The sequence below is a fragment of the Phyllobates terribilis genome, unplaced genomic scaffold (assembly GCF_046119375.1).
Source record: "Phyllobates terribilis strain yellow unplaced genomic scaffold, ASM4611937v1 Scaffold_5__5_contigs__length_657084704, whole genome shotgun sequence".
Taxonomy (NCBI): domain Eukaryota; kingdom Metazoa; phylum Chordata; class Amphibia; order Anura; family Dendrobatidae; genus Phyllobates; species Phyllobates terribilis.
This window is the reverse complement of record NW_027362765.1, coordinates 173,247,615-173,274,014: the sequence shown is the minus strand read 5'-3', so window position 1 is coordinate 173,274,014 and position 26,400 is coordinate 173,247,615. Positions and strand designations below refer to the sequence as shown.

The following is a 26,400-nucleotide window of genomic DNA, read 5'->3' as shown; positions in this document are numbered from 1 at the left end:
AGTATATCAATAAAGTTTTGTCAAAGCCAAATACCAGGCAGTATAAAAAACAAAGGAGCTTTGGTAAAAACATGACACACCAAAAAGAGACAAAAAACGCAGTGTCAAAAACTAATTTACTTAATAGGTTCAGAATATCTGCAACATCAAAAAATCAGCAAACACTCATTGTGGAAACGTAGCATTAAAGGAACGTTCTAGAAAAATTAATTTGATACATTTTGTCTGCTGTTAGACTGGCAGATAATGGAGAACAAACTTTCCTAGAAAGACTTGTTTCCAAATATTAGGCTGTCTAAACAGGCCTGCAATCACCCAACGAACGAGCAAAATATCGTTCTCTTCAGCATATTTTCCTGTGTAAAAAGGACTGATGCTACGATGCTACCTAGAACAATAATAATCCGTGCACACAGATCGATCGTATTAACAATCGTTCTATCTGCATGGAAGTGCTGTCAGACGATCTAAACAAGCCATTGACGGGGTTGTCCGGCCTTGTGCTACAAGTCAATGAACGCTGTAAGGATTCTCCGGTAGCGTGCGGTCATGTGAGAACAATTATGTGATTTGCATGCTTCCGGCCACATTCTGACTAGACATGTCTGGCCTTGCTCAATACACTTGCATTGAGCAAGGCGGGCACATGTTTAGTTGGCACGTGACCACATGTATGCAAATTGTATACCTGCAGTCATGCGCCCGCTCTCGGCACCGGAAACTCCTCACAAAGTGCAGTGCGTGCGATGTGAGGATTCATAAGTCTGCAGTCACATAAAGTGACTGTAGACTTGTAGCCTAAGGCTGGACAACACCTTTTAAATTACCACTCGCTGATAGCTGAATTCTCCCTGCCTGTGTGATGTAAGGCACGAGGTAATGAATTCAGATAGTGAGCTATCAATCAATCAAGCTAAAGAGAATGATGCTAGCTGAGAAAACAACTTGGGAATCCATAAACTAGTTAGGTGCTCTGTCTCTCCCAGAGCACTTACTGCCTAATTTGCATATTAATTAAAACACTAATTTCTTGGGGAATGCAGCAGATAGACGATATTAGTGTCAGTGGATTTACATTTCAGCAGTTTGGTGAGGTTCTTATTGACAGATTCCTTTAAGTTATATTTAAATGTCATCCACTGTCAGGAAGCTACATACTAGATAGAATCAATTTACGGACTGTTCATACACCGCTTTTTTTCTGCATGAATAATGCAGGCTATGGCCAGAAAAGTGCAGCATAAATTCAACACTTTTTTTTAAATGTTTTTTTTTTCTCATTGGGGAAAAACTGCAGTAAAATGAGTAAATGCTGCATTTTGTGTGTTTTCTGATCCTTTGCACTGCTGCGTAGTTGTTAGCACTATACGTTCCCAGAAGTGGAACACGAGTGCTTTTACGGGGAACGCCGGATGTGACGCATTAAACTTTTAGCCTTGCGCTCCAAGGGCTGGAACGCGCAAACACCATATTGCCGAGCACCGGAAGTGACGTCGGCGGAAACCGGAAGCTATGCGTTCCACGATGTGGAGCGCACGCCAACCTACCAGGTCTAAGAGTGCTGGATTAGACTAGAAATGGAGACTATGGAGTGCAAACACATGGAGTATGGGGCCTATTTGCTTACAGGTTGCACACCTGGTATCTATTATTGGGACTTTTTGGGACCAATGGAATCAGGGTGGAGGATGTATTTAAACAGGACTAGTGGAAGGCTTGAGTTACCTACCCTAGTTCTGACTATCAAAATGGACTGATCATCAGTATGCATCTATATATTATATATCTATACCCTGGACATTCCTTCTGTATCAGCCTTCTGAGGAACCGTACATTTGGGGAAACGCGTTGAGGCACTGGGACACTAATCAGAGACCGGAGACATGAGGACCTGATTTTGAGGCTTTAGGCTTCTATCGTCTATCTGGGACCACTTTTTATCTCTGGTCATAAGTCCTCCATTGGGAGACACTGGGACACTGATAAAAGGCTGAAACCTTCATCATTATACATCCTGGACATCTTCTTATGGGCAAGATAAGTCATCTATTTACATTACTCTCATAGTTTTTTCACTGTTTACAATATATGCCTTAGATTGCATCGGATTATGGTGCAATTAGGAATTAATTTTAGAGCGAGCCAGGATATTTAGAGATAGCCGGCGTGGAGTGGGGGTGCCAAAATCACCAACTTTAATTAGGGTGCCAACCTCCGCAGATAGGCAGGAATCAGCACATAGGTAATAATTTAGGGCCTGGTCAGTGGTGTATATTCAGTGTAGAGGTCTATGGAAGAGTGATCCTACTTGTTTGTTTTAATTATGCACTACAATCACTTTGTTCACTGGGTTGCACTTATCCTTGTGAGGTACTGAAAGACTCGCTGTATGATTTTATTTAATCCTTTCTACATGTATAAAGGAAGGGATTACTTGATTATGATAAATGGTATACTAGCTGTGTGAGATACCCCCTTCTTTTTGCCAATAGGGCTAAACCAATATGTGGGTTTAGCCCTATTGGCAAATGTGGGTTATGTGGGATAAACCAATAGAGTCCAGTACCTCTAGTGTGGTTGTTTCACAATAATATGTATGTTGGTCCGCTTTTTAAAGAGATTTTTCTGATTTAAAGGTTTTTTATTCTGAGGTTACATGTTAGCCATGCTTTTTCCTCAGAACAGTCGTATTATAATATAAAAAATACTGTAAAAAATCTGTGTTCAAGGAAAGTGGATGTGAATTTATGAAAACTCATGCCCAATGTGTCTTTATACAGACGTTGTTGAACTTTGCATTTTTTGGTGCAGTTTTCCCTATAGGTTTCTTGGGGCACCTGAAAAAATGGCTTGTAAAAAAAAGCATTTGCATTTTTAAGTGCGAAATATCAGTGTTTATATACTAAAAACATTAGCAAAAATGGAATAATGAGAACAGATCTATTGGGAATAATGGAGCAGAAAAAGTGACATATACGCTATGTGGGAGCATGGCTTGAAAAATTGACATGCTCCACTTAAAAAAACAAAAATGTCAAGGAAAAAAAAACACTGATTGATTCATCAAAGCTTTTATGCCAGAAAATTGGCGTAAAATGCAAACAGGTAAAATGGGTGGAACTGGGAAAGAGTCAGGACGGGGTGTGACTATGTCCGCGCGTCACATTCAGCAAGAGTGACAACGTTTCTAACAATCCATGACTTGAGTCGTTTTTCTGGCGAGACACAGAAACGGTCTGTACTCTGATTCTGTTTCATGGATCTCACACTAGTATAAAAATGCATATTTTACTATACTATTACAGTAGATCTCTCTAACAGCAGCTTGGACTAAAATGAATGGAAGTTTGTGATCCCAAATTCCTGCTAGCTTGCTGGCTGTCATGTGGATGTTCCTGCATTCCTCTTGTGTATTAATCCCACAGAAAATCACCAGACTCTCCAAGTCATACTACAAGGCTCATTAAAGGGTCAATAGTGACTTATAGGATTGCCTCTTCCAACAAGTGGCGCTATAGAGTTCATGTCCTCTTCCTCGCTGAAGAGGCAATTTGCACATTAAGTTTGGATGCAGATTCTTTGACCTGGAAGCTAAAGACAGTTTTTCATAGCCCCTAAAATGCCTACCTATGGCTGAAAGGTAATTTCCACATTATTGTACCAGAGGATCCATGGCCGAAATCTAAGGCCGACATTTAGATTCTGCTGTGGATACACACAAAAGTCAAAGATAATAAATAAGATTGTGATTACCCCATTGGTTTGTGTCGAAACTGGATTTTAGTTAGAGGTTCGAGCAGAAATCCACAGCGTTTCTGCAACAGAATTAACACACTGTAGATTTGATCATTTCTATCAAGTAAATTTATAATTACATTAAAAAATTTTTGTATATGTTCATGGGGTTGAGATCACCATCCTCTTCTTTCTTACTGAAAATTGATGTGGACTCGTTGATTCTGCACAAGAAATTATCTATGTCTGGACTTTTGCATTAATGAGTGAATCACTATATAACCTGTGATTTGGGCTCCAGAGTTCATCTTCTAAGGGCTCGTGCACACGACCCATTTTCTCGTACGAATGTTATCCGTATTTTTTGCAGATAGCACTCATACCTATGATATTCTGTGGGGCTGTGCACATGTCCAATTCTTTTCTTTGACCAAGCAGTCCGCGTAGAAAATCGGAGACCTGTCTGATTTTGATCCGGGTGTCGGAACAAAATCGGCAATGACTTCCGAGTGCGGTCCGATTTTCATGGACTGACAGAATGGAGAAGGTGGAGAACCTTTCTCCCCCTCCACCTCTGAGAAAAACTGAAGCCACTATGATCAAAATCTGATCAGAATGTTAGGACCGGTTTTCTCAGATATGGAGATATTTGTCATGTGAACCTACACTAATACTAAGAACAGGAAATTTTATGAGCTCCTGTAAGATTTAGTCTTTGTTAAAGGGCTTTCCTGACTGAGCAAACATTTCTGTAATAATCTGTAAAAATCAATATGTAAACTGTCCCAATTCAGCAAAGAAATTTACATTCAGCCTTTTAAACTGTAAAGAGAAAACTAAACACACCAAATAATTTCCACACAAAAGAAAAACACATGATTTTTTTTTTCACGGAATATTTATGGCATCCATATATTTATACATAGAGCTATATTCTACAATTGTAGCATCGACTGTACAAAATGACATCATTACCCAGAATCACTGCGAAGAGAGACGCGTTGAGAGGCCTTGAACATTTCACAAATATTAACCATGCTCAGATAGACAGATTTTCAAATTTTTTAAGGAATAAAACAAAAAAACAAATGTATATTTCCCCCCTCAAGTCAATTTTATGTCCCAAACATTTCCTTTTTTTTCATTTTTACAACAGAGACAATATTGCTAAATTTATCATGCAAAAACCTGGTGTCCGCATGCTTCCTCGCTCATGATCACCCTCGTCTGATATGGGTCCTTCATTCATTTATGGCTTATTCCCACTTTGTTGCTTACCCATAGTTCTTAATATGCCATGAAAAGCACATAGTGTATGGTTAGTGCCTACACCTCCATGAAAGTAAATCACAGCTCATTGTATATGGATGTATCCATTCTACCCAATTGTATCATTTCTGCAACTATCTCCAGACTTATCAGCCATTGTCATGGGATTCTCAGCACACTACAAAATGTACTTCACTATGGATAAGGCCAAAATGTGAATAAGCCATGGAAAAATAGTAATGCACTTGGTCATTTGATGGCATTTTCCATGGGTGGCCTGTACTTCATGTTTGCAAGGTAAGTTATGCAGGGTCCGTCATCTAAATGTTTGTGTCATTGGTTCGCACATCTGATGACAGACTTGATATGTATAGGAGCTGAAAACTTGTGTAATATTTTTGGACTTAACAATAATGCGCTTTCTATACCTACAGTTCATATGTCATTTACAAAAATATCAATACAAACAAGAGCAGCTCACAGTTATTTTTAGGCAAGAGAGGATCAGTGATTAAGTGCACCATGTAAAATACTGCCATCTCCTTTTGGATTAGAACAAAAAGGTCTGATTTTTAATCCCCCCCAAAAAAACAAAAACAAACAGCACCCCTCTCATTGGCTGTGACTGGTATTGGTGCTCAGCCCAGTGTATATATTTCCAGGGAAAACAAAATAAGCAAATCTGGCCATTTTCTCTAAGCATCATACTTTATCTTTAATAAAAAGCGTAACTATAACTATCATATTAAAAATAAGAACATAAACTATCTTATTATGGTGAAGAATCTTCTTAAATGTCTGCAGATCTTATATACGAGTACCATCATCTGCACAAGGCTAAGGCGAAATTAGGGAATGGCTAAAAAATGTACCTGTGAATAGGCTACTTTCCAGCGAATTGACTCATTTTGTGCTTATTTTAATCCTTTATTGGGTTTGCCCAATCCCAAGAATTTTTTTTACAGTTATGATGGTATAAAATATCAGAGGGATAAAGAGTAGCTGTCATTTTAATTTATTTCAGAAATCAATTGTACACATGAAAATAAGAAACTTATCAATACATCTTATCAGAGAAACCTGCCTTTTTTCTCCTCCTGGACTGATCTTACAATCTCAATTCATGGGTAAAATCTGTGTTCAGTGAAGGCAGACTTCTCCATTACTGAGATAGGAAAAGGCCGTTAATGGTATTAATAAAAACCGGTTTGGAATCCCAAGGCTCTTCATTCCCGCAGTGCAGCCCGCCTAAATGTGCCAGCTTCCATCTTTGCCATTATACATCTTCAAGAGCCATTTCCTCCAGCCACGGAGCAGCAGCGGCTCTCCATGCTTTTATAGGTGTTGTGCCTGCACACAACACCTGTAGGTGAGTGTTTCCATCACTTATACTTACCCTTTACCAGCTGCTGTTACCCTATTTTATGTGCACGTTTGTCCCTCTCCAGAGGTTCTCAGGAAAAGACAGTTGGTGTTTTTAAAATTCTATGGAGGAGGGAGGAGCTAGAGGCAGACACATATTTAGCTGCAAATTCTACTGAAATGAGAGTTGATTCTCATACATTTCTATGGAGAATTGTAACAGTTAGCTCGTATCTCAGTAATGGAATGAATGATCAGTTCAGAAGGAGAAAGGAGCAGATTTCTCTGATCAAATATTTTCTTATTTTCATATGTATCATTGATTTATTAAATGAATTAAAAAATGACGGTTACTCCTTAAACCCAACTTACAACTGCTCCCATGTGTCCAGTGATGATGTAGTGTGCGATCGTGCAGAGGTCCCATGTCATCAACAGACCTGTGTGAACAGAAACTATGTATATGTGTGTGTGTATGTGTATAACATACATATTATAATTTATATTATTAATTTTTTTTTAAATTGTAAATGACAGGTAAAAAAAAAATCTATGGGATTGGGAAACCCCATTGCTTTACTCCATAAACGGCAGCCTCCCCGTCACCGTGAATGCTCCTCGGCAGCTGTAAACACTGGCATCCAGCTATCTGTACTACTAATATTAGCAGGGACACCATACATTTATAGGGCTTTCTACTGCATATTAATAACCCATTTACAGAAACCTATGGGGATCGCTTTAAAATAAAATATATCTAAAACATGTCTGTTCTCTTCTGTTTTCATAGAAATACTGCAAATCTAGAGAAGTACATATATAGTGAGGGGTCATATGGTAGAATTGTTGCCTGTCACAATACACACAATATACTTTTTGTTACACTTTAGAGTCTGAATTGTAACATTATAGGGAAATGTGTGAATGAAAAGACTGAATAGGTAAAACCAGGACGCTGGATCGATCTTATGGATAACTAGGGCCAATATTCCTTCTAGCTGTGGCATTATTATTCGTGTTTTTGGAGGGGGTGTATAATTTGGCCGCACAGTCAGAGCTTAAGCACTTACTGTTGATATTGTAAGTTGTGAAAGAATCTGAAGAATGGAAATATTTGTAAACGTCTTCACCAAGGAAACGTAACAATGCAAATATCGGTAACACGGTAACTTCTGGTGGAGAACATGCAGAATGTTTATATGAACATGTTGTTCCCACATAAAACGTATGACATAAAGCTAGTGGTCTCCACCCTGACACAACACAGTTGCGGGCCAAAAACATTCTTTTAACTTAAACGTATGTATTTGTGGCTAAAAATCATTTTTGCTATAGAATTTCCTAAAAAAAATTTGGACCATTTGGCTTATACAGCCAATATGAATTACTTGTACATAGCAGACAGCAACCTAGAGGATAGTTCAAATGTAGAGAGATATGGGTTACAGATACCTGTCCGATGAGCTCACTGACAGATTTGCTGTTAACTCTTTCTGCAGTCTGCTATGTGCTGTGAAACACTCATACAAAAATTATTTACAGCCAAAAATACATGCAATGGGGTTAAAAAAGTAGCCTCAGAGGTGTCCATATAATTTAAACACATCATAAAAATGAGAATGTTAGGGGTTTGTGCAAGAGCATACAAATCATAGAGGCAAACTATGGACAGCTATGGGATCCTTAAGGAGTTAAAGCCAAGTCCATTTTAGTCCCATCTCCTTGTTACTAGGTGGCAAAAATCCGTGCAGGACCCTAAGCCAAATCCTTCTTCTAAGGCCGGGTTCACACAAGTCTATAAAAAAATTGTCAAAAGTTTCTTTAAAAAAAACCCTCTTTTCTTCTTTGTCATTCGTATGCAATCCATTTTTACACATCAGCAACTATTAAAAATTTACAAGACTAACAGACTACAGATTTCTATATTAAAGAATTGCAATTTATCCGTAAAAATCAGATGCTAATCAGTGGCTCCGTATGGAATCCTTTTTTTTAAGTGTGCACCTATAGCCATGAATGGGTGAATCTAATCTGACACACAGAAGAAACTAGTGAATGCTGCGATTTTTTTCATGTGCAGATTATGTCCGTGAAAAAAAAAAATCGCTGATCTACAACGCCCCATTGAGTAAAATTAATCTGAGTGCTGTCCGTGTTTTCATGGAGAGCACTCGAACCAAAAATACGGTTGTGTGAACTTGGCTTAACCAGGGGTCGTTACTACAGTAGGTGCTGGGGTTTCAGTCGCACCCAGGCCCTGGAGCCCCAAATCCTTTAGGTTCATATGAAAAGACCAATACTACCATAGAACAGTGATATTTAGGGGCCCTGATGGAGATTTTGCATTGGGGCCCATGAGGTTTAGGTTACGCCACTGGGCTGAAGGGTTATAGAAATACAAAGCAAGGCCTTTCTGACATGGGTGACCCCCCAGCAACATGGGCCTCCTATTTTGGATGTATGCTGTTGCCTTTGTGCACTTCCTATTTTATGACATAATCCTTTTACAATACTTCATTAAATAAATGTCTTCAAGAATATCCAAGAAAATAAATAAATCTGCTGATAATTTAATGATCTCGTAGATCAATACAATTTCTTTGGAAAGTGCTACTGATTGGGAGTTGTTCTGCACTATTATTGGGGGATATTTAGGGCAGTGTATGCTATAGAAATTACTTAACAACCTACATTCCCTAATAGATCTATTCAGTGCAAGAAATGTCCAGAAATATGGCCAGAGTAGGATACTGGAGACCCGTAGCACCATAAGACATGATCGGCCGGCATGGAAACCCTGTACGGACCATAAACCCTGCTTTAGGTTTTATAGGTCTGAAATAAATCTCTGGAATTAAAGTTTATGACCCCCTCCCCCATATAGAATTACCCTGTTCAATCAACTCCTCTCGCACCATAGAAGGAAATATTTAAAATTGTACATATATATTTATATTCTGTATTTATTTTATATATATTATGTATATATTTAGGTTTGTTTGTAATACAATAATAATAATAAAAAAAAAAATAAGTAGGACTCTTTCACTGAATGGAAAGATTCCGAGATTTCAAGATGTGACCGTATAGGTTGTTCATTATCTTTATATAAACTCCACCTCTGTACAAAAAAATGAACAATTTACAAAAACCAGAAGCGAAGCGCACAGTGCGAGAATAGACAGAAGCAAATTAAATAGTGTGACTTGCTCTTCAGGTCTCTCTCCTGTCCATTTAACACACTTTCTTAGACACACAATTCACCAACACACACACACACTTCACATATAGTGTTATCAATGTCTGTGCTTATATTATACAATGTTACACAGGAATGTCCTACAAGTAAAACCCTAACAACCCATATGGAACGCCCAGAATAATCCGATAGGGTGATGATTTTGACTCCTTTTTGAGTTTCTGACAATCCTATTGATAATGAAAGCCCCGGGAACGTCTCTACCTTGTGCCCTGAAGTCCACCTTCTGCCCCCCGCCTACGACCGGTCAGGAAATAGATATTGCTAGACAAAGATAACAGTGTTGGCGTCACCAGTCTTGGCATCTCACACTCTTTTGTGAGTGATCATGTAATACCACGCACCTGGCGACATGGAAGCCACCACTTCTTTTCCATCTGTGCTTTTATTCAATAACCCAAGCGTGGCACAGAACCCGGACTTACCTTGCGTTTCATACTTTTGGGCTACTGTGAAAGTGTGGGTGCTGTACAAACACCCAAAAATACAATCTGCTCTCTTGGGGGGGGGGGGGGTAAGGGATGGGGAGGTTGGGGTCTTTGCTTATTGCTGGCAACGCAACACACACAAATAATAGAAAAAAAAAGATCATCCTGACATCTCTAGACTTCCACAGAAACAACAAATAAATGAAGCATCAAAATAAAAAAACAAAACAGAAAGCAACATACAAGGCTCGGGACCCCGAGATACTGTCCGGTAAAGTCCTGGCTTCCGAATATTCAGATCTGCGTCATTTGGAAAGATGAGCAGCTTGCAGGTGTGGTAACAGTCACGCCTGGGGAGGTGGGAGGCACCAAGGAATGCGCCGACTGTTGTACGTCGTGTCTCTCACACTCCTCTCCGCGTTTTCAGCCCTTTATGGTGTCAGGTTTCTCAAAGCTGATAAAACGCAGAGGGGAAAAAATCGGTGAGGAGGCTCGTAGCCAGAAGAAGTTGGCCAACCTAATAGTCCACACTTCTAGGAGCATGAAGGAGAATTCAGATGAGAAGAGCACAGTTGAATAAAAACTTGCAAAGTAGATAATTTTAGAAGGAAATAGAGGAGTTCCTTGAACCAAAGGAAGTCAGTACAGGGATAGAGGTTCGAGAAGGTGCATTTTTATCCGATCCAGGGTTATTCTCATTCACATTACCAGCCTCTTTAGATGGTCTAGCAGCCTGGAAAGGAGAGTGAGAAGTAGACTGAGGAAATTAGGATGGTGACATTTCAGCCAAGACACAGAAGAGAGACATCGGGATTCTGAACCAATGAAGTCAATGAGAGAAGTGACGTAGAAAAAGAAAGATCATTAGTGACAGAGGCACAAAGGGGACATTAAAGGGGTTGTCTCACTAATCCAATTTTCATATGCCCTAATAGGATATACATAAAAAGGGTCCCCTTATTGGGACTCTCCCCTTATTGGAATCTCTCCCCTTATTGGGATCTCCTCTCTGAGCCAGAGCTGCACCAGCTTTTTTCAATGCAGGGAACCCATCCTAATATTGAAAGGGAAGTGAATGGCTGGCACAGCTTCCAGAAGAATTAACTACTGATCCCTGGTGAATCCAGAAGTATCAGTCAAGTTACTTTCTAAGCAGCATCTTATGTAAGAGATATTCCTATCTTAAAAACTTATGGCATATTGCTGTAATATTCTATTACCTTATGATCCTGAGATTCTTGAGGCTAAAGCAATGGTACACTGCACTAGACTGCATGATATGCCAGAGACCCAGGATCTGGTGCAAGAGATGTGCAATTTGGGGGTGCATTTATTTGTGGCCCTGGTTCATCAGGCTCTGGTTACACCATCGGGTCTGCTCTGCAGTTCAATGCATGGTGGATGACCGGGCACCTATTTGCAGGAAAAAACACTATAGGGGGCATTGTGTTAAATTACAGCTGGTGGGGCTTGCATTCTCAGAAATTTTCAGGGTCCCCCATCAAAGCTATTTCTGGTAAAATCTCATCACCTTATAACATAGGAATACCCATTTAAGTAATGTGGAAAAAATACAGAAAAAATATCTAAATATACTGTATATATAAAAGATATCTTGTAATAATAAGGATTTGCAGAGGGAAATTTGTATCTTTAGGGTTCAGTGACCAAAGATAATGGTAGAAGGCCCTATGCTAATGAAAAAAACAAACCAAGATGGAATAGCAGGGCACTGATAAAGGATGAAAGAAAGTTGTGCTTGAAGATCACAGGATGGTTATCAGGACTAGAAAGGCATAGGTAGATAGATGGTAATGGAAGGCCAATAAGGGTAAGGGTGGGCATAAATAAAATATAGGAAAGTTTAATACATAATATTGACTCCACTTATATAACAAAAGAAAAAGAAAAGTCACAAGTGAATAAAAGAAAATTATAACAAAGCACACATGGCCTTTCATCAGAAATATGGCAATTTGAGTAGGTGGATGGGATAAAATGCAAATTCAGGCAAACATGAGGAATAAAAAGAACAATAAGTAAGAGAAGAGTGAATACAAAAATAACACAAAAACAAGAAATAAACGATATAGAAAATGTGAGACTTGGCAAGAAACACAGGGCAGTCATTCTGTGGCCTGAATTATTATCCCTTCAAATGGACACATTATGAAAGGGAAAATGTCACCAGTTTTGTCATATATCAACTGAAACTATCACCTTATTCAGCGCCTGTGCTGCACTCCATAACCGTCTGTGATTGACGTGGATGACGCCTCCTGCGCATGCACATTTATGTTTTTGGTTTTGCGCGCAGTAGAGCAAAGCATAGTGCGCAGCCATGATTTCTCTGCGCAGGTGCGAGATTTCACCTGGCAATGTGTATGACACAGGAGGAGCCAGCCACGTCAATCAAAGAAAGAGGGCGGCGAGCAGCAGCCGGGGGGAGGGATGGAGAGCCCAGAAAGGATGCCCATCGGACCGGACCGACAGGATTACCATACAGCACGGGAGAATTTCAAAAGATTTTGGGGGTGTACAGGGGGAGTCAGAGGGTTATATAACTAGTTATGCAATACAACACAGGCACTGAATAAGGTGATAGTTTTAGTTAATATATGACAAAACTGATGACAGGTTCCCTTCAAAAGGTTTTTTATTGATAGCCTACCCTCGGGGTGCTGGGTGTGGCACCCTCTCCAGATACTGATGGCCTAATTTACACATTGCCCATCAATAAAAAAGTAGTGGCCAACCTCTCTAAGGTTTACATCTCTTTATTTCATGATGGCGCTAGTTTTTACAATGATGAGAACAAAACGAATGCCTCAATTCTTTATAGAACGGTGTTGTGCTGTTACTCTATGATTACCCCTGAAAATTATTACATACATTAACCAATGTTATCATTCCATTTTTTCAATGGAAAGTGTCCCTATACAGTCTCTCACACCATTTTTGCATTTTCAGGAGGGAATAACAGAGGAATGGCACAACTCAGAAAGTATTTAGAAAACATGGTCCAGAAACTGTTTCTTCATGGGGATTACAAGCAGTATTTAGTTACTCTCATATTCTTCCTTTACACTTTTGGATCATGGATCTTTTAGTGAATGATAAGCGCCATTGTAAGCAGGGAATGTATCATCCAGATACATTTTTATTTTTTTTTACAGTTAAGAGATTTATTCTTCTAATGTGTTTTGATTTTCTAATTCTGAAGTTTCTTGTTTTTTCTTGACAAAGAACTGCAATATGGAATGATATGTCTTTAGGTTTTGCATTGATGGAAGAATAAAGTAGATATATACTGCACCCTATTTTGTATTGTTAACCATCCATCTTTCCCAAAAAGGTTTAATTATGAGTTAAATGGAATCTGTCACCACATGTGACCTATGTAAACTATTAATATGGGCATACAGGTCATAGACTGCTGAGGAGAGCGATACATGTATGCCTCATATCCGATGCCTTGTTATGGATAAATCATCTTTTATCACTTTATTTACAATGGCATGTAAAAGTTTGGGCACCCCATGTCAAAATTACTGTTATTGTGAACAGTTAAAGGGAATCTGTCAACCCCTGGGAGATATCAGACTTCTAATATGGGCATACAGGTTATAGAAATGTGAATCTATAAGTACCTGTATGGCCCATATTAACAGTCTGCTTGCAGAGAAATGTAGTTTTATAAAATCAGTTTTCACATGCTTGGCGTTCGGGGGACGCCAATAAATCCCCACCTATCTGATTAGGAAGCCCAGAAATCCCTGCCTATCATCTTATTTTGCATATCCCCCACCCTCCCCTGCACGTCCACTCCTCCAGGAGCAGCTGATGGCCGCAGAAGGACAGTATTATTGCGCTGCGCCGCTGTAGCTCATCGTGGCTATGGAGGCTCTCTGAGGATAACAGGAGATCAGTACCTCTGCACTCTGTGCCCCGGACAATGTGGATTAATCCCGAGGAAGTGCTGCTGGCAAACGCCCTGTGGATCTGTGACATGCAGGGGAGGGGGGGGGGGCGATTCAAAATAAGATGATAAGCGGGGATTTCTTGCCTTCCTAATCAGATAGGCGGGGATTTCTTGCCTTCCTAATCAGATAGGCGGGGATTTCTTGCCTTCCTAATCAGATAGGCGGGGATTTCTTGCCTTCCTAATCAGATAGGCGGGGATTTCTTGCCTTCCTAATCAGATAGGCGGGGATTTCTTGATGTCCGGGGGACGCCAAGCATGTGAAAAGACATTTTAATAAACTACATTTCTCTGCAATCACACCTCTACTATGGGCCATACAGGTAAGTATAGATTTACAGTTATATGAAAAAGTTTGGGCACCCCGATTAATCTTAAGCTTAATGTTTTATAAAAATTGGTGTTTTTGCAGCAGCTATTTCAGTTTGATATATGTAATAACTGTTGGACACCGTAATGTTTCTGCCTTGAAATGAGGTTTATTGTACTAACAGAAAATGTGCAATCTGCATTCAAACAAAATTTGACAGGTGCATAAGTATGGGCACCCTTATCATTTTCTTGTTTTAAATACTCCTACCTACTTTTTACTGACTTACTAAAGCACTTTTTTTGGTTTTGTAACCTCATTGAGCTTTGAACTTCATAGCCAGGTGTATGCAATCATGAGAAAAGCTACTTAAAGTGGCCACTTGCAAGTTGTTCTCCTGTTTGAATCTCCTCTGAAGAGTGGCATCATGGGCTCCTCAAAACAACTGTCAAATGATCTGAAAACAAAGATTATTCAACATAGTTGTTCAGGGGAAGGATACAAAAAGCTGTCTCAGCGATTTAACCTGTCAGTTTCCACTGTGAGGAACATAGTAAGGAAATGGAAGAACACAGGGACAGTTCTTGTTAAGGCCAGAAGTGGCAGGCCAAGAAAAACATCAGAAAGGCAGAGAAGAAGAATGGTGAGATCAGTCAAGGACAATCCTCAGACCACCTCCAGAGAGCTGCAGCATCAACTTGCTGCAGATGGTGTCACTGTGCATCGGTCAACTATACAACGCACTTTGCACAAGGAGAAGCTGTATGGGAGAGTGATGCGAAAGAAACCGTTTCTGCAAGCACGCCACAAACAGAATCGGCTGAGGTATGCAAAAGCACATTTGGAGAAGCCAATTTCTTTTTGGAAGAAGGTCCTGTGGACTGATTAAACCAAAATTGAGTTGTTTGGTCATACAAAAAGGCGTTATGCATGGCGGCAAAAAAACACAGCATTCCAAGAAAAACACTTGCTACCCACAGTAAAATTTGGTGGAGGTTCTATCATGCTTTGGGGCTGTGTGGCCAATGCCGGCACCGGGAAACTTGTTAAAGTTGAGGGACGCATGGATTCCACTCAGTATCAGCAGATTCTTGACAATAATGTTCAAGAATCAGTGACAAAGTTGAAGTTACTCAGGGGATGGACCTTTCAGCAAGACAATGATCCAAAACACCGCTCCAAATCTACTCAGGCATTCATGCAGAGGAACAATTACAATGTTCTGAAATGGCCATCCCAGTCCCCAGACCTGAATATCATTGAACATCTGTGGGATCATTTGAAGAGGGCTGTCCATGCTCGGCGACCATCAAACTTAACTGAACTGGAATTGTTTTGTAAAGAGGAATGGTCAAAAATACCTTCATCCAGGATCCAGGAACTCAGTAAAAGCTACAGGAAGCGACTAGAGGCTGTTATTTTTGCAAAAGGAGGATCTACTAAATATCAATGTCACTTTTCTGGTGAGGTGCCCATATTTATGCACCTGTCAAATTTTGTTTGAATGCAGATTGCACATTTTCTGTTAGTACAATAAATCTCATTTCAAGGCAGAAACTTTACTGTGTCCAACAGTTATTACATATATCAAACTGAAATAGCTGTTGCAAAAACACCAATTTTTATAAAACATTAAGCTTAAGATTAATAGGGGTGCCCAAACTTTTTCATATAACTGTACTTTTCTATACCCTGTAATGGCCATAGTAGAGGTCTGATATCTCCCTGTGGGTGACAGATTCCCTTTAAGCAAGTTGAAGATGAAATCATCTCTAAAAGACCTAAAGTTAAAGATGACACATTTCCTTTATATTTTAGGCAAAAAAAAAATTACAAAAAGGAAAGTGGGCCGATGCAAAAGTTAGGGCACCTTGCATGGTAAGTACATAGTAGCACCACCTTTTGCAAGTATCACAGCTTGTAAACGATTTTTTTGTAGCCAGCCAAGTCTTTCAATTCTTGTTTGAGGAATTTTCATACACTCTTCCTTGGAAAATTATTCCAGTTCTGTGAGATTCCTGGGTCGTCTTGCATAAACTGCTATTTTGAGGTCTACCCAGAGATTTTCAATGATGTTCAGATCATGGGACTGTAAGGGCCATTGTAAAAACTTCGGTCCACAGGACTTGTTTCCAAATTGCATCAAGCTTGTTTAGATGTCCTTTTGCATACTTCTGACGCTGAATTTTATGGTGAGGACACAGGAGAGGTTTTATTCTGATCACTCTTTCTTGAAGGTCATATTTGTGCAGGTGTCTCTAAACCGTAGAACAATGTACCACAACTCCAGAGTCTGCTAAATCTTCCTGAAGGTCTTTTGCAGTCAAGGGGGGGGGGGTTCTGATTTGCCTTTGTAGCAATCCTACGAGTAGCTCTCACTGAAATTTTGCTTTGTCTTCCAGACCTTATCTTGACCTCCACTGTTCCTATTAATTGCCATTTCTTAATTACATTTGGAATGAGGAGAGGGCAACTTGAAAACGCTTTGCTATCTTCTTATAGCCTTCTCCTGCTTTGTGGGCCTCCACCATTTTCATTTTCAGAGTGCTAGGCAGCTGCTTAGAAGAATCCATGGCTGCTGTTTTTGGCATAAGGTTAGAGGAGGCTGGTTTTTATAAAGCGGGGAAATTTGGACCTTTCCTCATGATGATAGTGAACAAGCCATAACCCTAACAGGCTAACTAAGGTCTGAAACCTTGGTCAAAGTTATTGGAGCGCATAAATCTCCAAGATTGCCCAAACTTTTGCCCATTTTCCTTTATGTAATTGTTAAAATGTAAAAAATTACAATATATTTTTTGTCTAAAATACAAAGGAAATGTGTCATCTTTAACTTTAGCCCTTTTAGAGATTATTTCATCTTCAACTTGCTTAACTGTTCACAATAACAGTAATTTTGCCAAGGGGTGCAAAAATTTTACATGGCACTATAAATGACCTGTTCCAGGCTATGGGGCGGAAGCTGCCTGGAACATAATTCTGCCTCCACAAATTATTTTACATGAAGGGGGAGTTACCAATGTGAGACATGTAACTAACACAGAACAGGTAAACTGAAATTGTCTCCTTACAAATACATTTTGTGCAGCTCTCTGAGCTCTGCTGTATTGTAACAATATTACATTCTGTCTGCCTGTGAGCTGGAGGCTGAAGCTGAGAGGAACCTGCAGATGTGTCAGGTATAATCACACACAGCTCTGCAGTGAGATCAGGAGAGCAGAGAGCGGCCATTACACATCATACACATCGTAATAGTTTAAATAGGTCAAATGCAGCGACAGATTCCGTTGAAGCCTGACTCCTATCTCTTCCCCATTTCCCTTGAGGCCTGCCTGGGCACATGGAGAAGTGAATCATTAAAGTTAGGCTCCATCCATATGAGGTCACCTTGTTGTGGTTGGATGGCTTTTATGCTTTTTGATCGCAAAATGTTAACTAAGTATCTCACGTTTTTTCTGTGTCTAGCAATAGTGGAATTAATGTATTCACTAAGTGCAGTGTGCTGAAGCACAGTGTATGTATAAGGCTATGTTCACACGTTGCATTTTTTTTTTTATGTTTTTTTATGCAAATTAAAAGCTGCTTTTTATCAGCAAAAGTTATGAGATTTCAGAAATCTCATGCACACGATTGTTTTTTTTTTCCTGACTGAATTGGAAAACTGCTGCTTTTTTGAAAAATTGCAGAATGTCAATTTTTTTTCAGCGTTTTTGCAGTGTTTTTTCACCCATAGAAAGCAATAAGTAAGTGCAAAAAAGCAGCAGAAAGCAGCAAAAAACGTTTCATCATTTTAAGTGAAAAAAACATGTACAGCATGATGTGAAATCCATTTATTTTTATGATTTTCCCAAGTTTAAAACAAAATTGTCTTGGTGTCCTCACATGAGCATGGATGTTAGTATTAGTATTTAATTAAAATAGTGATATGTGTGAAAGTAAACAATATCTGAACAGCTCAATACCCGACCAATGTATGAAAATAAACAATGCCATACTAATGTGTGAAAATAAACAATGTCTGACCATCTCAATGCACTGCCATTGTCTTAGGTAAACTATGCTTGACCAATTCAACTCCCCCACTGTTTTTACAATTGTGTATTTTTACATCAACTCATATGAACTTTTTTTTCAGAATAGTCACTATTTGTTCACACATAAAAATCTTTTTCCACTAAATAATTTAATCAAATTGCCCTTTTTTCCAAAAATGTTTTAAGGTTTCACACATGTCTTGCATTGGTGGCCTATTACCTTGCATTGTTCATGCTTTTCCAGTAGAAACAAAACTGAACTTTGGGATCCTGAAAAGTGCAGCAAAAACACCAACAAAACCTGCTTTTTGGCTGCAGCTTTTTAACTGCCAAGAGATCAGGTTTTGGCTGCAGAAAAATCAGCAAAAAAGCAACGTGTGAACATAGCCTTAATGTGACTATTTTGCAGTTTTGTTCTCTTCTTTCTAAATATGTAAAATGTTCTATTCTACATTCTGTGCATGATTATAAGGGTGTCTATCTTGGGTGCTCTGCTGTTTATTAGTGATTTGAGACATGCTTTACAGCAGTCACGTGGGCCATAGGAACTAGAAATCAGGAGAATACACATTGACAAGTTCTTTGACCTGTGTCCTGGTCATTGAAAAAGGAGAGTGAGGAGGCAAGCTGTGACCATCACCTATTGTGAAAAGTAGATCCTGTATTATCTGTATATACTGTACAGACAAGGACAACATTTTTGGTAACCTTCTGTTGGATCTTGTAGCAAAATATTAAGTTAAGGGTACTATCATTTTTTTTATATTTTTTTATTGAACGACAATTCAAAAGCCATGTCTGATTTTCATTAGTTGATATTCAGTAAATTTAAATTGAAAATTACTTTTGTCAGATTCCAGTTATTTCAATGACCATTGTGTTTTTTTCTTATTTTAACAGAAAAGTATCAACAATTTTGTACATGTCTGTAGGTGTTTGCTTCTATTGTGATCTGACTTGTGATTATAATGAGATGACCACTGAAGAGTGATCTCTACAGGACTGGAGGTGTCAGCATGTTATGCGACTCCGTGGTCGGAGTTAAAACTGCAAGACTTCAAGATGTGTTTTTTTTAAATATAGACAGCCATACAGATAGTGTGCCCATTGCGGAATAGCTCAGGTCTTCAAGAGAAGAGGTAGGCCTGGTGAGACAATACCAAAAACCCAACAGTTGTCTTACATTACACAGATGGTGCTGATCTCAAAATGGCCCTGGTGACAAGGTTTAACACACAGACTGATGCAGGATTAGGATGAGATAGGAGAGGGGAGCCAGTGTGTGCTAACCTTGTGCTCACATCTTCTCTAGAGATAAACTACCTGCTGGTGGCCCTGGATCCTCATGTACTCCATCCTTTGTTTGGAGTGCTTGTTGCTCTTGTCTCCACTGCTTTGCTGGACGCTCTTTAGTCGTGAGCCAACTGGATTTACCATCTTCATGGGAGGAATTGACATACCGCCACTCTGCAAATAAAAAGACCAAAATGTCAAAACAAAAAGACGAAGCCTCTCATAGCATGAGCCTTAGAAGACTAAATATATCTGAAAATACTGCAGGCTTGCAAAATGCAGGACAAGGCCGAGGCCCTGGTTCTAACCAATCGTCAATGAACAGTTATGTAGCGATCTGAACCAAATGGCCACTCACATCGCATGCAAAAAAATATACCAGATGGGATTTTGTAGCTTTGTTTTCTGCATGACTGTTTGGTCAGGACACGGACAGTGCCAGCAGATACAGGTGTGAACTGCATTCATTACACACTGACAAGGTCAGGGAGGAACGTCACTGTTTCCCGTTTCTTATCTGCTTCCTACAGCTCAGTTTTTGGCATTCCCAGACCATGCATGTCATAGAGAGATGTAATATCTTGACCGATGGGGTCACACACCTGTGAAAGCATCATCCAATAAGTGAACGCTTGCCAATCCTGACTTTCCCTTATTTCTAGTGCACACAGTCAGTAATGAGGGTGAATTGTAAAAACTGGAACAGAAAACTGGTATACAGTAGCCTATCAGTTCCGATTAAATACCGTTATTGATGGAAGAAGGGTGAGTGCCGCTCTTCTATATTAAAATCATCAACTCCTATAAAATTTTCCCAGCGTCATTTAATATTTTAACTTTGTACACTAGAACAAAACATAGAACAACATTTAATGGGAACCCCTCGGGGCAAAGTTCCCATTACCTAAGCCTCACATCTGAGTTTCCGATTGGAAGGCAACGAGTCCTAAAAGAGGCAGAGCATGGTGAGTGAGTGGTCTCTCGCATCCATATACACATAGCAAGTATATGCAAGTGTCACTAGCGGGGGCTTACTGCATACAGTTTTTTACAGAACCCATTGAGTTCACTAGTAGCTCCATAGGTCCATGTGCATTACTTCTCCTACTGTCATAGTTTTATCACTTAAATGGGTCCCGTCTATATAAATGATTACCAATCTACTGGATATGCTTCATCTAAATGAAGTCTTGAGTCCATTGTAAAACAAGAGACACAAGTGCCTTATTCAGGCAATTGGTGGGGGTCCATATGGTGAGATTCACACTGATCCAACATTTTTGTAAACCAGACTCCTTTATTGGTTTGCACAAGAAGAGTGTGTGTTGTTCTGCAGATGAAAAATAAAGACATCATCCACATTTTTTACAGAAAACCCATCATGCTACCACCCATCTGCTGTTTACAAGCATCAGGACTGCTGATATGCATGATGAGATACACTTCAGCAGACCCAAAGCAGCCAAATATCTAATATGCATGGTCCTGGGCCGTCCCTGATGTCAGGAAATGTGTTGGATTTCATCATGTGTGATTCTTTTATTCTGCAGATGTCTGACAGCTTCACATTTTCCTCTGAAAACACAACCTCGCTCGATGTGTAAGGAGATATAAGGAGGAATAGCTGTCAGCAGAACAAGCGTTCATGTGACAGCTATTATAAGTATGAAGGAAGCTTAAATTACATATTGCAGTTTATACAAAAAGGACATACATCATTATATTATTATAAAGAGACAGGCACATTATCATTAAGGCACAGGCACAAATCTATTTGTGAAGACGAAAATTTCAGGGCAGACTTGATTAAAAAAATGAAGAACACCTTAGCAATCTGAGGCTTTGGTAGTAAAGGTGGTTTCTTTTTCTGAAGGAAAGGGCTGTCCGACCCTGTGAGAGGTTTTACATTAGAGCTTCCCCCATTCAGGTGACAAGATAACCTTTCCTGTTCTTCCTTTGAGTATATCTCTGATGGGTGATGCTCCGGTGGGACGTCCTGCTCAGTGATCGATGAATGGACACCAATTGCATTAATTGTGAGCTCCAGTTCTCGAATGCTTTCCTCCAGGCTATCCAGCCTTTTGTATGTGTTCTTGCAAATGTCCATGCTCTTCCAAGCCTCATGATTGCTAGCCGCACTGTCCTCAGCGACATGCGAAGCACTGCTATCAATGTTAGCAGCCGAGTTTAACATTTTTTGAACATCAATGACTCTAAGTTTGGAGTTTCCATCTGACTGAACAGGAGAAACCTGTTTGGAAACATCAGTACTTTTGATTGATGGAGGCTTTGATGCTTTTGCTTGTACATGCCTGGGTTTTGGCACAGGAAGACTTGGCTTTGGTATGTTTGGGTGCTTGTCGGATGTGCCCATTTCTATCTGACCATCATAATTATTAGAAGAAGGACTCTGTTCTGTGCTTTCTCTGTAAACTTTATTTCCCATTTGGTTCTTTATTTTTTCTCCATGTTCCTTCATCTCCACAACATCAGTCTTCAGATTCCACAACTCTCTGCGGTCTTCCTGTGGACTTTGTCCTTCATCAGATAGAAACGGGACAGGACTGGTCTTCGATTGAGCACTGTTATTATCTCTGGATATGACCTCTTTTTTCATTTCACAGAAATGTTTAACTTCTAATAACTTATTTTTCTCCTCGGTCGATAATGAGACTATTTTATTATTGCTTATCATGAAGCCTACACTATCATGCTCTGTGTGTTTGATGCACTCATCTTCCATATTTCTACAATTGGACTGGGAGATGACATTGTCACTTTCTGACAGGCCTGGGTCTTCAATGTCCTTTGCTACAGCTGAGCAGGACCATTCTGTCACTTTTTCCAGCAAAGCATCGCTACTACCAAGATTAGCAAAACAACAGTAATTAATTTCAGAATTTTCATCAGGGGGTGATGGTGGATTGGAAGACCACTCTGTCAAAATAATCTGTGGCAGCGAGAATTTCCTACTGGTCACCGGAGGGAAAGATAATTCCTAAAAGAAGGAGACAGAAAGTTAGATTAGGTATATGGCATAAAATATTCATAAGCAGATGAACATAGCTTCATTGGGGTCCTATTAAATTTGTTGATTTCCTTTTCTTCTTAATATATGGATAGAACGAAAAACATAAAGATTCTGTTAGTGATATGACAACACTGTGTGCAGAATTATTAGATGAGTGAGTATTTTGACCATATCATCATTTTTATGCAGATTTTCCAACTCCAAGCTGTATAAACCTGAATGCTTATTGGATGAAACAGATCAGGTGATGTGTATTTTTGTAATGAGGAGGGTGCGGCCTAAGGATACAACATCCTTTATCAAGGTGTGCAGAATTATTAGGCAGCTTGATATCCTTAGTCCAAAAGAGAGATGTAACTGACCCTGAGAAATCAATGAGAGAAACACACCTGCAGCGACATTTCGGGAGACCTCGACCTTGAGAAAAAAGGGGGAGGTCCCCCGAAAGGTTGTCGCAGGTGCGTTTCCCTCATCGTTGGTCAGTGTTTCTGCCCTCCTGTTCATTTCATGGAAGCGCTTATGTGCACATGAACAACCCACACCGAGGATCTGTCTGCAGCTCGGAGGCTCGCTGAGACCCGTATCACAGTCAGGATGTATTGTTCACAGTGGTGAATATATTGAGATGAAATTATTTGTATATACACTGGATGAAATATTTTTGATAAATTATGAAGAAAATTACTGGTTGTGCCATTTGTCTATACAGGAAAAAGCCTGCAACTTTCATGAAAACCATGATTTTAATGCAGGACAATGCTCTATCGAATGCATCGAAGCCTCTACTACTTGGCTGCCAGTAAAGGCCTTAAAGGGTTGTCCCAAGAACAAAGTTGATTTTAATCAATAGATCTTGGAATAATAATAAGTTCCACAATTGGATGTGTTTAAATAAAATGTCCCTGTGCTGATATAATCTTATAAATGTGCCCCTGCTGTGTACTGTGTAATGACTGTGTCTGACTGAGCAAGAACAAGGTCTGCACATACCACATCTCCTTGGCAAGGGAGGAAACAAGAGAGTATACAGAAATTACATCATGGGATCGCTGCTGCTGCTTTCTGTGAGGTAAAACATTTCACTGCCTGTTTGAAAACATGTTTTACCTCATAGAAATAATCAGCTGCGATCCCACGTTGTCCTGTCTGTATACTCTCTTTTGCTTCCTTTTTTTGTGGAATGTGCAGACCATGTTACTGCATGGTCAGACATATCCAGTACACAGTACATAGCAGGGACACACATATAAGATGAATCTCAGCACAGAAATATTTTTTTTAACACATCCAATTGTGGAATATTTTTATTCTAAGATCTATTAAGATGTACTTTGCTCATGGGACAAATCCTTTAAAGATGAAAAAATAATAATATGGCTCCTTCCTCACCTGACCAAAACCCTATTGAGAACTTGGGGGAGTTACTTAAATGGGAGATTTACAATGAAGGAAAAAAGTCTCTGAACAGTGTCTGGGGGCTGTGGTTGGTGCTGCCCAAAAAGTTGATAGTCAACAGATTAAGAAACTGACAGACTCCATGGATGGAAGACTTATCACTGTTGTTGAAAATAACAGTGGCTATTATTGGTCACTAATATATTTTTTTAAATGTCAGAAGTATTTTTTGTACATTTTGAGTTGTTTGGTTATTGTTCTCATAGTGTTCTCATCTTTAAAAGATGAAAATAAACAATTGACATGGGAATATTTACGTTTTTCATTGAGCTACATAATAATTTTGCACACTAATAGTTGCCCAATAATTCTATACACTAATATATTCTCCTAAGAAAGTCAAAACTTCACTTTTACTTTCTTAAATATTCAGGTCTCAGGTTTATTAAACTTCTGGATTGACTGACAGCACTGTAGTTGTTCAATACTAAAATTAATCATCAAAAACACAAACTGCCTACTAATTCTGCACAAAGTGAACATACTCGATGAAATAAGACACCACATCGTAGACATATCCTGAGTCCCAACCAATGTCAATTCATATAATATAATACAACCTAAAGGTGCCCTTACACATTAAATAGCCGTTGACCTAACACTTGCCAGCCATTTCTCCCTCCATGCACATGCACGCTCAGTTTGGCAGAGCATGCATGTGCTTTCAATGGGGAGAAGGAAGTAAGCCTTTGCTAAACATCTCAGGTGGTAGCTTATCTTCCCTGTAAACAAAAGGATTGGGTGTAGAACATACCCCCCTCCTATCCCTGACACGATCTGTCGGGGGTGAGTCGGGAGGCCCCTATACACAGGCTTTTCACTAATATTCAGGGGGGTCTTAAGATATGCAGTATTGATAACAACTCTTAATCTTTGATTGTAGATATAATGACTAAAACGCTTAAACGCCTGTCGGCATGCAACATGCAGTATATTCAATTTTACTTTGAAATATTTGCAAATAGTTTTGTTCATGTTTCTCTAGCCATTGCTGAGTTGCATATGACCATCACTGTCACAAGTGACTTCTTAACCTACTGGACAGACCAGTAAAAGTATACAGCTATCACATAATGCTTGTGATGTAGGATGCCATCTCTACTGGTGAGGCCAGGCCAAGCTTATAAAGTTATAAATCGTCCTATCTGACAATCTAAGCTTGCTGTAAAGAGTATATACAGGATTTATTTTTTAGCATACTCAACACTCAAATTATGTTATTTTTTTCATTACAGTGACAGTTATATTATGGAGAAATCCACTGAAACACTATCAGTTCTGCACCTTACCTGTATCTGAGGTGACCGTGACACTGTGGACTCTACAGATGGAGGCTTGACTGTGTCATCTTTGGGAAAAGTATCTCCAGCCTAGCAGGACATGATGACAATGTTCAGCGATCATCAGCTTGAGTCTCATCGTTCTTATTAAGTGCATAAAAAGTGAGTATTGGCTGACAGATCCAGTAAAGTAGAAAGGAAAGGAAGGTGAGCGCAGCTTCATAATGCAAGATAGAAGAAGGTTGAAAGCTGGAGGAAGTTCTTTCTGTACTTAGAAGAAATGAAGAGCCTTGAAAATCTTGAGATTTCTTGTGTTGTGTTGTTGAGATATATAAAGAGGTACAGAGTATTGGTGTCCACAATTGTACAAAAGGACAAGGACAAGGAGAAGAGAGAAGATGAATGCAGCCAAAAAAGTAGAAGGTCCAAGGAGATAGCGAAACAGCCAGGCAGGTAACATAGGAGTCTGTATTTCTAGATACGTTCATTGTTAGTTTACAAAGATCTAGGAGTGGAGAAGAGAGTATGACGGCAGAGGAATCACTCTGATTGTGCTGCATGCGTAGCCATGCTGAGCAGAGAACCTGATCTTCAGCATTCACCATCGCTTGTCTCCATACAAGGCATTTAAAGAGTCTACAGCACTGTGATACTCTTTATTAACCCCTTTACGTACATGGCACTTTTTGCTATACAGGTCATGTATTATAGAATATATATTTACAAGTTTCCCAACTTCCAAAACTTACATGGCACAATAAAGTGTACAGATCCCACACACTCATCTACATTACAGGGACATCAGTCCAAATGGATCATATGAGAGCTCAACAACAGTGGCATCTGTGATATACTACAGCCCTCTATGGCTTATCGTGGTCTCAGACAATCGTAGGTAACAAATGGAAGGGTGTATAGTTGTAATCCCACCCATCAACTAAAAACAGCTAAACTTTAAAGAA

At 39.5% G+C, this 26,400-nt stretch overlaps 1 protein-coding gene across 18 annotated transcripts in view; it reads right to left on the bottom strand.

The window, feature by feature from the left end:
- Positions 1-5,054: 5,054 nt before the first annotated feature.
- Positions 5,055-26,400, bottom strand: part of SRCIN1 (SRC kinase signaling inhibitor 1) — a 588,125-nt gene continuing 566,779 nt past the window's right edge. For 11 of the 18 annotated variants that reach the window (XM_073683441.1, XM_073683440.1, XM_073683446.1 and 8 more), the window contains 4 exons: positions 25,448-25,528; positions 21,498-22,670; positions 19,703-19,846; positions 5,055-10,786 (listed from right to left, as the gene is read on the bottom strand). In XM_073683441.1, coding sequence (XP_073539542.1) covers positions 10,655-10,786; positions 19,703-19,846; positions 21,498-22,670; positions 25,448-25,528 — 1,530 coding nt within the window. In that variant the 3' untranslated portion in view covers positions 5,055-10,654. Of the gene's footprint in view, positions 10,787-10,820; positions 10,869-19,669; positions 19,847-21,497; positions 22,671-25,447; positions 25,529-26,400 lie in introns of those variants that run through there. The other 7 variants (XM_073683456.1, XM_073683457.1, XM_073683458.1 and 4 more) reach the window with 5 other exon arrangements.